Source organism: Colius striatus, chromosome 4 (assembly GCF_028858725.1).
Source record: "Colius striatus isolate bColStr4 chromosome 4, bColStr4.1.hap1, whole genome shotgun sequence".
In the NCBI taxonomy this organism is placed as follows: domain Eukaryota; kingdom Metazoa; phylum Chordata; class Aves; order Coliiformes; family Coliidae; genus Colius; species Colius striatus.
In genome coordinates, this window is record NC_084762.1 from 87,930,336 (window position 1) to 87,946,503 (window position 16,168).

The 16,168-nt window shown below is 36.2% G+C and overlaps 1 protein-coding gene across 2 annotated transcripts in view; it reads right to left on the bottom strand.

Moving 5' to 3' along the window:
- The window catches only part of ASAP1 (ArfGAP with SH3 domain, ankyrin repeat and PH domain 1), a 157,797-nt gene that overhangs the window by 32,970 nt on the left and 108,659 nt on the right, over positions 1-16,168 (bottom strand). For both annotated transcript variants that reach the window (XM_061994994.1, XM_061994995.1), the window contains 7 exons: positions 14,580-14,667; positions 13,444-13,492; positions 7,889-8,052; positions 6,306-6,439; positions 4,758-4,849; positions 3,828-4,014; positions 1,319-1,404 (listed from right to left, as the gene is read on the bottom strand). In XM_061994994.1, coding sequence (XP_061850978.1) covers positions 1,319-1,404; positions 3,828-4,014; positions 4,758-4,849; positions 6,306-6,439; positions 7,889-8,052; positions 13,444-13,492; positions 14,580-14,667 — 800 coding nt within the window. The remainder of the gene's footprint in view (positions 1-1,318; positions 1,405-3,827; positions 4,015-4,757; positions 4,850-6,305; positions 6,440-7,888; positions 8,053-13,443; positions 13,493-14,579; positions 14,668-16,168) is intronic.

A 16,168-nucleotide genomic window follows, 5' to 3' on the forward strand; every position in this document is an offset into this window, starting at 1 on the left:
AGAGCAGAACCCATACGGTTGCAAAGATGCCCTTTAATTTGAGATTGAGGCAAAAATACAGACAGCTGAGAGAAACGTGTAAAAGATGATAGCTGACTGAAGAAACTAGGAAGCTTCATAACTAAACAAAATCATTTTAAATAATCATCCAAACACCTCAAATCCTTTAATAATGCTTAAAATAATAATTTGTACTTCTAAACCAGTTTTTCCAAATTCTCATCTCAAACAGCTTGTAAATATGACTAGCTTATTTTTTCATTTTATTTACTACTTTAATAAGACTCCTACAATAGTCAGCACTTCATTTAACATTAGGGAGTAGGGTAAAATAAAGTCTAAGTGAAGGTTACATAGCTTGTCCACATAACCTGAATCAGTGTCAGGATTCCAAATCTGTGCTGTTACCAGAAGACCAAACTTTCTAACGCTCCCTACATAAAACACTACAGAAACTATTAGAGAAGTGAAGGGAAAAAATAGCCATTCCCTGATTGCATTTCAGTAGCAGGTATGACTCACTATGTTGAGAGAAAACCAAAAACTAAGAAAATCCTCAAGCCTTCCCCTTGCCAGCTCAAGCAAGTTGAGGTGAGTCTTCTGACTTTCCCCAGCCCTCCTGTCTCATTGTCCTGCAAAACCCACTATGTGACAGAGCAAGAAACTGCTGCTTCTTTCACTTAATTGCATGCTACAGAAGTGGACCTGAATTCATGTCATTTAATCATTACCTGTGATATTGTCTCACTGCACTGTTAGATTTGTTTTTCAACAAAAATGTTTTCATTTCAGTTTTTCACTTCCAAGAATATCTCTTAGCCTCAGCCAATAAAATACATGTTAAAAATTGCTAGTTAAGATTATGCTCTCAATAGTTTTGATACAGTTTATTTACTACTACAACACCTTTTTAAAGTCCATCTAGTTTCTGTTCATAATTTTCTCAGAAAGATTGTTCTCTATCCCCTTCTTTGTCCAAAATTTGGGATGTTTCCTTGGCATCCCTCCTTGATCTGAACATTGTTTCACATTGTCATATGTTCTAAAACAATGCTGTCCTTTGCTCTACAAAGTTTTTTCCTTTCACTTTATTTTTAAATACCTGCTTTACATGCTTTTCATCTACAGTTCTTTCTCTCTCTCTCTCCTTATTAGGAGCACAGAGGTCAACTCAAAAGTATTAAATTATGCTCTTTTGAAACATATCTAAGGAGAATGATTTTAAGTGATGAGCAAACACTGTCCAAAGCACTGCAAGGATAGCTTTGAACATCTACACTTCTCGTACACAATTTAATGAAAAATGAGCAATTCATACCAGTTTTGTACAAGGAAGTCAACCAGATGGAGAGAGGTTTGGTCAGCAGTCCGGACTGCTAAATGAAGTGCTGTTTCACCTGGCTCCTAAACACATGCAAATAGAAGTTAGACTTTCGTGGTTTATTCCTGCAAAGCTAAGATCAGACCTACTGAGATATATGTCACTTACTATTTTACAAGAAGACTTTAAACAGAGAAATATATAATGAAATTATGCCTTTCTGAGCAATAAAAGACACCACGTGCTTCAAATGAAACAGCATCACGCTTTCCAAGATTGCAGCTTTCACAAAAGCAGTCTTGCCTTTTTTCCAGTTCAATGGAACAATCCTGAGCAGCTTTTAACCATTTTGGCTACTAGTAACTAAAAGGGATCCTGTCAAGGAATACTGAGAATGCAGTCCTTAGTGAGCACCAAGCACAGACACAATGCTATTTCCTACAACACCAGAGTAAAAACCACAACAATCATCGTCCCTCATACATGAAATCTCTTACAGAATCACAGAATGGTTCAAGTTGAAAGGACCTGTGTTGGTCATCTAATCCAACTTCCCTGCCCAAGCAGGGCCCCAGTTGCCCAGGGCCATGTACAGATGGCTTTCTGAATATCTCCAGGGATGGAGACTCCACAGTCTCCCTGTGCAATCTGTGCCAGTACTCAGTCACTCTCACAGTAAAAAAACACCTCAACATTTGCTGATCTTCAGAGGAAACCTCCTATATGTCAGTCTGTGCCCATTGGCTCTGGTCCTGTCACTGAGCACCACTGAAAATTGCCTGGCTCCATTCTCCTGCATCCTCCCTGCAGGCATTTATATACATGGATGAGACCCCCCTGACCCTTCTCTTCTCCAGGCTTAACAGTCCCACCACTCTCAGCTCTACCTCATATGGCAGGTGTTCCAGACAACCTAAACATCTTTGTGGCCTTCTGTTGCACTCTCTCCTCTATGTCCAAGTCTCTCTTACACTGGGAAGCCCAAAACTGGACACAGTACTACACCTGTGGCCTCATCAGCACTGAGTAAAGGGGAAGGTTCCCTCCCATCGACCTGCTGGCAACACTTTGTCTGGTACAGCCTAGAATATCACTGGCCACCTTTGCCACAAGTCCACACTCCTGGCTCACATTCCACAGGACCTTCAGGCTTTTTCTGTCAGGCTGCTTTCCATCTGGGTGGTTCCCAGCATATATTGGTGCATGGGCTTGTTCTTCCCCAGATACAGGATTTCTCCTCATTGAACTTAATCAGAATCATACTTTATTTTTTATACAAGTAACATATACATTAATGTATTTAGATGAAAATATAAATGCTGTTTAATTCAGTTTAAAAGTTGCATGGGAAATTAATCTAAAATCAGATTTCATTAACTCCTATTGATCATAAAGGGCATTTTTTTTAAAAAAGAGAATATTACTGTACATATATTTAAAATTAAAGTCACAACTTAAAAAAAAATATTACTTTATTCAACAGAGAATTTACAGGGGAAAATGGTGCTGTAAGTGTCCTAACTGCAGACTACATTTCAATAGTGTTCATAGCTTTCTAGGTATCACTGTCTGTAACAGCTGAGAAACACTAAGGAGCTAATTCTGTGGCAACTGCTATGGATGATGAATAGAAAGTTTATCTTCTAGTTAGAGAATCTGTAATGCATTTTGATTATATGTACTCTGTGATATCTCAAGTGCTGAGACTGTATTAGACTTATTCCCTCCACTCAGTACCAAGAAGCACTCTGTCCTTTGCCAAGTTTCACAGAATTTGTTGAAAACCTTCTCAGAGATCTCTCCAAGTTGGGTTCAAAAGTAATGGGAGAAAACATTGCTAACTAAGTGGTTACACACCAGCAATTATCTACAAGAACAGTTTATGTTGCTCTTGAGTATCCTTTCTATATGGATACTTGAGGTCAGCCTGGACTGATTTTTCTGGAAAACTATTACTGGCTTCAGAAGAAAAAAATGAAGTCTTCAGAACTTCATTAAAAAGATTAAAAAAATCTCTTCCTGGTTGAAAGAAATTGTGCTTCTGTAAATGTTTTATCAAAAATCTGATTTTACCAGGCATTAGATTTACTCTTTCCCCATATACACAGAGACTTGTATACAATCAATATCATGTTCCTTCAGCAACTACTTTAAAAGCAGATCCATTACTGTCTGTGATACCAGGTAACCTTGGGTTATCAAGTCAAGCCAACTCTCTCTGGGCCCTTCCCTAAGAGGCATGCTGCAGAATGGGTGCTTTTTAAGATACTATAGCTGCACCTAGAACGCTTTATCATATTACTGTTGCACTTCATACTCTTTTAGACTAGTTGCCAACAGATACAGTCTTCCCTTCCCACAAGGATGCCATGTAAAGAAAGGAAGAAAGACTCTCGCCATTTTCATCTATTTTCTTGTTTTAGCATCGAAGGTATCAACCCCAGTTCCTGGATACTTTACAAATACACAATTTAAATATTCTGCTCTGTTTACCTGACGCGCTTACCTGTCCAGGCTCTAACAGTGGCTCCATTAGCTCTACCCCCTCTGCATAGACTTGAATTAGTGCAAGTAAATCCCTGGATTTGACAGCCTCAAGTAATTCACTCAGTTTAGCTGCTGCAGATGCACAAGTCTTCCTAGAGAACTTATGATCTACATACTTAGCAGTGATAAATTCTTTACGTGCAGTCCTGTGGGGTGTGAAAATAGAGCTTGGTTTAGAAATGTTTAGAAAAATGGGTCAATGATTTAAATTTAAAATCACCTTGCCTAATTCAAGAGTTGAGAAGAGGAAAACTATGAGAAAAAGACTGTTATTTATTATTATTGCAAACAAGCCCAAAATAAGGTACATATTCAATTTTATTCTGCTTTCTTGTTACATACAAAAATTACTCTGACTCTAGGGACTAAGACCAAAGAAAAAACAAAGCCTGAAGTGTGATTTCTCATGGAAACATATCTACATGTTAAAAACATTATAAACATGAAAAACATGCTAATAACAGAATAGAAGAAAAAGGACTAAGTTGGCTAGGAATCAGCATGATACGATAAAAGGTCTTTTGTGGCAAAACCACATTTGTTATGCTCTCTGTGCAACTCCTACACCAGGGAAAAGAAGAATAATCTTTTCATCCTCTCAGGATAGTCCATTGTGTTTATCACCTGAGAGTGGATCACAAAACTCAAAACTATTCAAGATTCAAAGGAATGAATCTTGAAACCCAGACTTAAAAGTTTTCTACGCTGAGAAACTGAAGTAGCCAAAATGACTACATGACAACTGATTGAACTTCTAAGAAACTCCACAGTTGGAGTAAAAAACCCCAGTGTTCTGCCATCCTAGACCTCCTTGGTTACTGCTTTAGACACTTCACATCACATGTATATTCCAAAGTAAACGTCAAGGATTTAGAGATTCAAAACTTACATATCACTTGATGGACTGGGTTTAGGCGAAGGACTAGGTAAATTCCCTTCCATAATATCATTAAAACTAGTATTTCCTACATTCTTGGCCAGCTGCAAGAAGAAAAAAAAAAGAGAGTGGGGTTTTTTGTGGGTCTAACAACAACCTAAAAATGGATTATGCATATGCATTTCCCACACTATTAATAAAAATGGAACACACGGGATTGCAAAATTAAAGCAAAATAATTACATGAAAATATAAAACCATTAAAAATATTTTCTAGTGTGGACTGTATTATCCTAGAACTTGTACAATAGGCTTTACGGTCACAATCTACCTCCAATATAAAAACAGAACAAATTTCATTTAATAGTAACTTTTCAAAAAGATTCAAAAGATTCAAGATTCAAAAAGAACACTAGTAATAAAGTTAAAGCTATACAAGAAGACTAGAATTGCCTTCTATCTTCTTTCAACTTTCCCATACAAAATTTCTGTAACAAGTGTCTTCTTGCAGAGCAAACATAACTGGGGAGATAAACCTGATGTACCTGTGGGGTTTTTTGTTTTTTTAATTTTTTTTTTCCTTGATTTTTTTCTTTAGTCCCACATCAAACTCCTTTGATAAATGTAATATCACAGAGTTTATTTCATCAAATTAAAAGATTCATACAATATTTTTTCTGCCACAATTAGCAACGGTCATTCACACTTACCAAGTTAAATTGGCTTTCTCTTTTTTTTAATCATGTATGATTTTAGACTATCCTGATTTAGAATCATAGAATCACAGAATGGTAGGAGTTGGAAGGGACCTTTAGAGATCATCTAGTCCAACTCCCCTGCACAAGCAAGGTCACCTAGGTCAGGTCACATAGGAATATGTCCAGGCGGGTCTTGAAGACCTCCAAGGAAGGAGTCTCCAGAACCTGGCTGTGCCAGGGCTCCCTCACCTAAACAGTGAAACAGTTTTCTCTTATGTTTAAGTGGAACTTTTTGTGTTCCAGCTTCATCCCATTACCCCTTGTCCTGTTGCTAGCTACTATAGAACAAGCTCCTGACACCCACCCTTTAGATATTTATAAGTGTTAATAAGATCACCCCTCAATCTCCTCTTCTCCAGACTAAACAGCCCCAGTTCCTGCAGCCTTTCCCCTGATCATCTTGGTGGCCCTGTGCTGGACTCTGTCCAGCAGTTCCCTGTCCCTCTTGAGCTGAGGAGCCCAGAACTGGACACAGTACTCCAGATGAGGCCTCACCAGGACAGAGTAGAGGGGGTCAAGATCAGTAAATAAGAGGCAACATTCTGATAGCACTAATCACAACAGATGTCAATATTCATTCTGGAAAATGAATAAGAAATGAACAAGAGAAGTGACAAGTGGTCAAAGGTCATATATAATAGCAAAAACCCTCCCGTAAGGTTACGTACACAAATATAAAGAAGATATTCTGCAAAATTAATACCTTGAAAAAAAAAATCTATAAATGAAACACATTAATGTTTTCTACGTATAGGTCAAAGTTTGACAAAAAAAGGAAAATTATTAAATTAAATAAACTTACCAAGAGTTCAGACGTTCCTAATTTGTCTAATTCCAAAGACTGGATCCGAGAAATATGGACACCCATTTCTCTGTGTATTCCAGAACACTCAATGCAGGTTAAAATGCCCAAATTAGTAGACAGCCATGTTGGATCTGTAGAATTGAAAACCAAAATATTTAATCCAAGTCCAAGAAAAATTTTTCAATGGTGGTAAGAAATCCCAATGTGTTCTGAAACTATTGTTCATTTAATATTTTAACAAATAGAAATAAACTAAGAATACAGCATACTTTTCTCCAAACTGCAGTGCAAATTTAATCACAAACTGCTACCAATAGAACTATGTTTTCAGATTTAGAGACAGTTCCAAAGGCACTGAATTTGGACTTATAAATCCATTCCAAATGACCATATTTGAATACATTTAATATTTGTTTCTTGTAGAAAGGTAAGGTTTTTGTTTCCTGTTTTTAAAAGGAACAGATTTCCTAAATTCCACTGTTGCCGACCTCTAAAATTTTAATCTTTACTTCTTAAACTTTAAATAGTCTTTCTTCACAAAAGATTAACACAGTAATTGCTATGATGGAGGAGACCTACATGTGATATTTGAATAAATTTCATATTATGAATGTTACATAAGAAGCAAGACCAGTTTGAGGAAAAGAAAAAGCTCCAGACATATCCTGTATACACACATGCCTTCAAATTAATCTCTTTCTTAATCTTAGATAGTCACTGATAAAGCATGAAGTCAAGCTTTAAAGCAGCAAGCTGGGGTGCAGGGGTGAAGCTTGAAACTTCAATATAAAGTAAAAGATGAATGAGAACTGTAATCTGAAATTTCTGCAGCTTTACATGACGAAATAATCGAATGAACCAATTCCAGAGATTTGACGTAATTATAATCCACTTTGTATTTTCATCTAGGTATTTCTTATTTGGATCAGTTCTGCATCAGTAAGCATCTTCAACACACATACTATCTACTCAGTTCCAAATGAATATAATCTTCTTGAAGTGTCTCTTTAGATGTGAAAGCCGTAACAGCTCCAAGCTACCACATCTAAGCAACATACAACTGACCTGTAACTCTGTACTTCTGAAGATATAATCTGATAGGATTCCAACTCTGGGTCTCATTCTTTGCACAAGACTACATATTCTGCCTCTGAACATTTTTGATACTGCAATTCCAGTAGTCTCATATCAAGATAAAACCTCAGAGTAAGATCCTGGCCAGGTCAATTTTTCCACAGTCAGGGTCTAAGCATTACTCACTTCTACTTAGTAGCATGCACAGGATCAGTGATGCCAAGCAACTTCCATTCAAGTGCAACAAGCATCTAGAGACAGTGCAACAAGAACAGTTCAAACTCCAGAGGGGCTTGAACTGCTGGAAGTAAGCACAGACAACACACAAAAATATTTAGTGAATTAAACGGAACTAACGTATGAAAGTCATATTTGTTCTTTTAAAAACAGGTTGAAGACTGATCAGCACATCACTTAGAAAATTAGTTTGCACTCTACAAACACTTTATTTAAAGAAATTACTTTGCTCCCAACAAGAAGTTGATGACATTAACAAATTGAGATACCTGGTGAGCCACAATCACAACAGACTTCATTTCCGGGTAATCTCTGTATGTCATCAATAATGGCTTTTGTCAGATCCTCTAAACTGTTTTCCCCTGTGCTCTGCTCTCCACGGAATGCCATATTTAATGCTTCTTCTTTGCTGTTAGTCAATACTGATATCCATCTAGCACAAGATAAAGACCTTAATGAAGATCTGCATTTGCAAATACAAGTTATTCTGTAAACTCTAGAAAACTTGCTAGGAACAAAATATTAGCAGGAACATAAGGTAGGGCTGTATGGTGAGAGAGACTGAGTGGGGGAAAGGGGAGAGACAGAAAGATTTGAGAAAAAGTAAGAAAAAAAAAGAGAAAAGACACAGAGAAGTGTGAATTCAAATGGCCCTTTGCTGAACAATTTTTAAGTCAAATCCGCACAGTTCTCAGATCCCACAAATAAGCAGAAGTTATAGAAAAGATGCAGTTGAGCTGCTGTAAATTTACAAGTAGGTGCCCAAGATCTTCCACAAGTCTATCCTATTATTAAAGGGAAAAAGTATAGCCACTGCTTTCCTCCAGTGTACATTTCTCTTCATAGAGTAGACAGCAAGATAATTTTTTACATGTTGATGTCCAATTCCCTTTGAAAAAGCAGGTCTCAGTGCACTAATCAGAGTCAGGCTATAATGTCCAAATTCATGAGAGTTGCCAGGATAACAAATGGGGTAAGGAAGAGAAGATGAGAGGAGAGTAACAATATTGATAGTCAACATAAGATTTTAAGAGCAACGATTGACTGCAACAAATCAAGACTCTTTAGTGATATTTCAGGCACCTGTTCCCCCCCAACCACTCTACAAGTTTTTGTTTACACAATAATGTTTTAATTAAAACCAAAAGAAAACTTTTCAGGGTGCTCTATGGGTGGACGTAAGGAGGAGGAAGTGGTTAATGCTAAGGACAAGCACATTGCAGATGCAGTGTTGCCTAACTTATAAAGACAGCAAGGTAAAAAAAGTCCTCCCAGGTGCAATGATTTTTACATCTGCAAATACATAAATTTTACACAGAAATGTTTTAAATTGGCAGTATCCTAAATCCATTTCCTCTTGCAATTCTCAATCTTCTGAAAGGTGATAAAATGTCTATGGTCATTTTAACAAACTAATAATTCCAGGTTGAAAATCATCATTTCTCACTGAAATAATATTGCAAAGATAAACTTTAAAGGATTTCTGAGGGAAATTTATGTATATTATCCTGTAGTACAGATTCAGAGCCTTAACTTGTACATGGGCATTGATATATTACCTACTTCATATACATATTTTTTGTACATTTTTATGAGCAGAGAATAATCTGTGAACTTCTACTTAAGAGAAAATGCTTTAAAAATCATTGAAAACGCAACCTTAAAAATACGAGATAAAATGAGATCTGAAAACAAATCTACTCCGTAGTTTATATGCTGAAAAAAATACATTTATGTGAATATTTCTGTCTCTAGTTACATGACACAATATAAAAACCCACACTAGGTGGCATTCTTCTGCAATTTTTATGAAGAAATCCAATGTTACTAAAAACAATGATGGCAGTGTCTTGCTCCTAATATTATAATAATGTTTGGTTAAACACAGAGAGTAAAATAATCATTCAATCAGGCAGATAACAGTTATCCTGACATTTGTTGACAATTTCTGTCAGGGTTACAATGTGATTAGTTTGTTAAAAAAACAGAATTTGAGTAAGATTCAACTATGCGGTAACCATTAAAAATTATTAGATGCAATTAAAATAAACAGGACGTGACTGAGCCAGCTGTTACTTTGATCCAGATTTCCACTTTATGAGTTCCTAACTGTATGAGTAAGAACTTTTGGTTGCATTTCCTCAGCTAGAAGGAACCCACTGCCAAGACTGGATGTCACTGGTGTCACCCGAGGCAGTCAGAGCATGAGCCACCATGGTGTCAGCTCTTCCCAGGCATCAGCAGCAAGGCCCATTTAAAAACAAGCACAGTAACAGGTGCTTGCTAAATGACTGGTGCTATTTGCACAAGAAGCCACCAGTTGGTCAGCAAGCCTTCCTGACAGACCTGTACACTCAAAAATAAACAAGAAATCAGTACATACAGTATATTAATTCCATGGCAATATTTTTTATAAACTGCTTTATGACTATTCTCTTTTTCTTATCTGTACTACTCTTTCCTCCCCTTACTTTTTTCTTCCAAATGTACTTGCTTTATTTCACAATACCACCAGCATCAAGCTAACGGTCAAAAACCGTCTGGTAACACTTTGTAGTGTTCTTTCAAATAATTTAAAAATCATTCAAGTCTTAGCACAACTGCTTTGTCCTCTACCTAATACAATAAGACAGGTTGTCCAACCTTCTACTACACTCTTTTGCTGGATCTCCACAGTTTCTTATTATCTTTGAATCATTTTGTTTGCTGGAGATCCCTAGTTTTGAAGAAACAAAATTCTGTCATCTTGGGGACTCTGGATCCAGTGAAGGCAACAGAAGGATTCATTAGCCTCAGGTGGACCTGACTTTCAGACTCCTCTTATTTTTCTTCAGTGTTTCTAAGCCAATAAAAACCCTCCCAGATTAACCAAGCTAATAGGTTTCTGGTTTGCAAGAAATATTTATCTGACAATCCCTATTGCAACCTTGCTGTTCTGAGGTAAATGCATAAACTGATTTTAAACTTTCAGATATTAGTTTTGTGTTGGAAATAAGCAACATACAGTATCTAAACCTTCCAACTCAGTCTTCCCCAAGTACAAAACATCAGAAGACTGTTCCTAAATATTAGATTGAAGTCAGATGTGTGTTTCCCTGCAGCAAGATTTCTGAATGTAGCTTTGTTTATAATCCAGGCTTTTCCTACATAAATGGATATACTCTTGACCTTCAAAAAGAGAGGAGAAAAGAACTAAAAAGTCATGTTTAGAGCTTGGCTCTATCCACAGTTACCAAAAAGGAGGAAGAGTCTATTTTTGTTTATGTTTTAAAATTTAAATCTGGTTATTTTAGAGATCTGAGGTTACATCTCATAATGTACACATAAATATACATAGGCAGGCTTCCCTGCCCCCACATACACTGCACTTTATCTACTAGAGGAACTTAATATCCACTGAAAATTTTGAAGGACAGTCAAACAGTAAAGGTAGGACAGCTGGCTTGGTAAGAACCAAGATATGCACTAGACTAAAGGAAATGTTTGAAGGGAAGTAGGGGTAGACTTGTAACAGAATGTAAGCTTCTGTGATTTGTGTTTTAAAATATCTGCTTTATTATTATTTTTAAGTTATTTTTAAGTGTTTAAGAGGTTATTTATGAAAGCAATTTAAAATGATCACTAGGTCAACTTGTGCAAGGTCAGTTAAACTATAGCATAAAGAAATGCATCTTGCTTTTTTCTCTATTTGGATGTGAGGCTGGAAGGAAAGTGATTTTAAGATCTATTTATGCATTTGTTCCTTAACAAAGGAATGGTGTATAAAGGAAAAAAAGACTGAACAGAGGTAGCACTAAAACTGAGTGGAGAAAACACAAGATTAGAAGAAAGGGAGAAGAGAGACACACATACACAAGTGGAAATTGGAACAAGAAGATGACAACTCTAATAAAGGAGCTACATCACATAGTGTTTCTGCTGAACACTTTCAAAGCAACAAGGTTGGAAGTCAAAGGGTGCTGATCACATGGCACCTTCAGTAAAGTTGTTTGGGACATACTAGTGACTGCACTAGAAAAACTGAACATTTGGTTACATTGCAGTTTTTCATCAACACATGAACAGTCATTCTCTTTCCTAAACTTCAAGTAACTAAAGATACTGCAGAAATCTTCCTAACAATAAGAAAGTTTCCATGTTCATCTCAAGTACATACCAGTACCTGGGTCACTGAAATTTTCTGATACAGAACACTTGTCTGAGTAGCCATCCACCTTTTTCCTGGTGGATGACAGTGCCAATACAGGCAAAATACATTTAGTATCTATTAGTTCATCTACATGTATTACAATGCTTGGCTATAGATAATGTCTCATTACTTAAACTTGCAGCAACACAAAAAATATTCCAGTACAAGTCATTTTCTCAGCCACTGGACTTCAAAGTGATAAACCAGATTTTCATGGTAGATAAAACTATAGTTCTAATGGGAAACAAAACCAGCCTGGCATTCCTAAACAGTCCAACAGGTAGTCAGCTAAACCTAATGTATTGACCTGCCAGGCTGAAGAATGAACTTAACCAATGTATTCTTCCCTTACTTTATTCATACGTTAAAGCAAAAATTAAACTTCACCTTTGAAACCAACAAATATAGTAAAAACTAATTCAAGGCAGACACAAAAAGCTTCTGCATTACTGATCAGAAAAACAAGGTTTTCTTCTTGACTAAGAAAATAACTGGAATAACTGAGTTCCAGAATGAATGCAGTAAGCTCAGCCAGCAAGCCAGCTTTGTGCTCTAAGAGCCAATGTAAAGCTAAAGAAGACTCTGGAAGGAAACAGCTGCATGACAAAGAACTCCCCAGCCTTCCCATTTCATTCATGCCTTCCAACATTCAATTGTCAATGCCACTGACTCCCAAACAACTAACTACCCTACAAACATTCTCTGTACCTTTAAAATACACATGGAGCAACAGTCTTTCATTAGAATATTGAAGTGTGAGGTTAGTGGTTGGACTTGAGGACATTAAAGGCTTTTTCCAATCAAAATGGTTCTATGAATATGTAACAAAAGTACACAACAGTCCTGAAAAATGAGGCAGTGTGGAAGGCTCACAGGCCTGCTGCCCTCTTTACTAGTAACTTTATTTCTAGAACTGCTAGGTGATGAGCATTGGGTTGTCATGTTCTGCACCACACACATTTGAAGGCACCAAGAGCAATATTCAGGAAGAAAACAAGTCTCACATGGTTATAAGGAAAAGAAATACTTGTGATGTAGCAGAAGGAAAGATTGTTTTAAAGGAAACAAGCTGACTGGAAACATGCATTAATGAAGCAAGTTACTGGATTCTTAAGTACACAGATCTTAAAGAGAACTGCTTTGATGTTTAATTCTAGGCCTAGAGTAGAAAAGATGCATTACCTGTAAGTATTTTCTGTGTTATATGGAGATACTCTATCTATTGTTTTTAAATTAAAGTAAAAGGTAGTATCAGGAGGAAACAAGTAATTGCAGAAGAGGGTTTACACAGAAGATTCAAGTAGAATTTAAAAATATTTTCTCTGGCTCCTAATAAGCTGATCTATTACATTATGCCAAGCAACTGCACACGACCCATGTGTTGGCAGTGTACACAGTCTGAATGGGCTTTTGATGGGTTAGGATGGGGTTTTGTTTTGGTTTTCATGTTACAAGTTTTCAAAGAACCCTCTAGAGTGACCCAAAACAGTTTACAGTTATAGATTCAAAACAGTAGAAAAAACCCCAAACAGTAAGGACTACTTTTGCATTAACTGAGAAAACTATTTCCACAGTTTACATGTGATTTTATACACACCCATTGCAAAATAAACAAAGAAATGTAAACTTTCTTACGCTACGTATTCCTGTTCATCTTCTGCTTGAAAGTGGTATGTTCTATTATCTGAAACAAAAAAATACATTTTTTTATTTAGGATATGATAAAATTTTAAAAAACTACATAGTTGTTATGAAATTCTCTTTGGTACCTAGCAACTGCTCCTAACCAGCAACATGAAAACTTCAGCTCATAGCTACAGAAAACAATTGTAAAAAAACCCAGAGAAAGATGAAACTCTGAATTTTGATGTATACCAGAGGTACGTATTTCAAAAGTCTTACATTTAGAAATAGTAAAGAAAAATAAGCATATGAATCAAATTCTGTCCTTCTGAAGTTATATCTGAAACTTAAGTAGCAGAAAATGGTAAAATCAATTTGTTCCTATTATCTGCTTTTGCCTCTGGATTAAGAAACATCTTTTTACTAACCAAAGCATGAGATATCAACTCGGTATTACCTCTCACATTCAAAGGTATCATAGACTGTTCTCATAAATATAGAAAGGTGCAACTATTTTCTGTTTAATACAATGTATGTAAAGACTGAAAACAGTAAGAGGACTCATCAACATCAACACTTTTTAAAAATCAGACTGGATACAAATACCTGCTATGCAAGACCAAAAATGGGAAGAAAGGAAACCACAAGAACTTTAATACTGAGAAGACAAAATCACTAACAATTTTTGATGAACAGAAGCATATGTTAAAAGGAAAAGAAAAGATTAAAAGAAATTGGGGTCTCCTTGCCTTCTTCAACTCCTGAAATTGCAGTAAAAAAGTAAAACAGATGATGAAGGAAAAAACAAGAGGAGGCTGAAGGCCTTTTCCACTTCCTTGTGGATATAGCTTATGTATGTTCCACTACATTGTTAAACACGTCTCTGAACTCAGGAGAATGGTACATATCCTGTAGTTCATGGCTTATCACAAATGAACAGTATTTATGTTAGATATACACATAAAAAACATTCTTTATTCCTTTATCCCTTCAACTCATCTTCAAAACTCGAGGGATCCGAACACTCATGAGGTGCTGCTGGATACAGATCCATATGTTGAACTGTAACCTTATTTTTACTCAAAGTATCTTGTCTCAACACTCAAAAATCCCATATAATGCAACATGGTACTAAAGTTGCTACATACGTGATATTAGATCAAAAGACTTCTTATCTTCGGCATTTGGCTTCACCTGGCAGGTCAATAAATTCAGTTTGGCTGGTTGCCTGTTGGACTAAAAAGAAAATTTATTTTACTTTAAAAATGTCTTGATTTAGGATTACTTTTCCATTCTGGGGAGTGGGCATATATAATACCAATTTAAAGAATGGGCATAGATACACATACACCCTCGAAACGCTGGAGACCAGCATGACTTTATTTGACTTGGTCTGTAAAAATGGACAGGTTGTTAAATCTAAACAGAATAAAAATCTTCATGGCAGATCTTCATGACTATTTGAAAGGGATTAAAGGAATACAATCTTAATTTAGAATACGCTAATACCTAGGGGTTCTATTGTATGTCATTCACAAAGGTAAAACTATCAGGCAATTTTTCATTCAAGAATGCCCATATTTTAAGAATGCCTCCTATTTTAAATAAACCAAGGATATAATCCTAACACTTTCAAAAGGAAATGGGAAGGTGGAGATCTGAAGTCCTAGAATTCAGAATAAATACAGCTACTAATACTCTGCTGTAATTAGGTTACTTAAGACATGATATCTAAATGTGTCTTTGAAGTATTTGGGATTTATATGAGTTTATCACAAACTATAGAGATACTGAATTAAAGTTGCTACAGATGGCAGATATAAAGTGAGATGTCAGTTATTAGTAAATAGTTTTGAACTGAGTTTTGGAAGTTATTCATGTTAGAAATTGTGAAACAAATACAAAAGGAATACAAAACCAGCAAGTAAAGAAAAGTGTAAACTCAAAGTGCATTTCCCACTTTGTCAAATGAATGTCAGAACAAGCCCATCAACCCAATAATTTTGACATTGAAGGAGCAGCAATTCCTTGAAGGAGTAAGTACATGTTTGGACTCTCAGTTTTCAAAGTGTAGTCTTGAACACACTGTCATCATCTGAACTTCCCATCATTGAAAACAAGGAAATTACTTGCCTTTTGCCACTGCAATAGAAAGCAGCAAATGGACTGCTTTTACACAGCTACATATAAGAAGAGGAAAACTACAGCCAATAGTGCAATTCAAAGAATTCTAGATTGGCAAGTCTTGAGCTTGACAACACATGATTAAAAAAAAAACCAGTGATAACTGAAACATTACTAAGTGAAGTATAAACAATTTGTGTGACTCCCCAAAGGAGATGAAAGTATCTTCCTAGCCATTAAAAAAACCCCAACAGTCCCGTACAAGATGTAGTGACTTGCCCTTAACTTGCTTCAGATACGTAGTGCAAGCTTTAGACACTGATACTCATAACCAAAAAGAGAGTGATAAAATGAGATCATCTCTTTTAACAAGTGTGCTAGAGTTACTCTTGTTTGTAATGAGTTTGTGTCATGCTGCCACAAGACAGTTTTAGGACTCCTTCATGATAATGTTGTTGATTCCTCATGATTTAGTATCCCTAGGAAGACAGTCAGATATACACCTCATTCCCAGAACTCACTACGATAAACACTTTCCAAAATGTCACATTTTTATTTAGCAGCACTCAACACATTCAGTTATCTGTTAGACTCTGTCAATAACATCAAATAT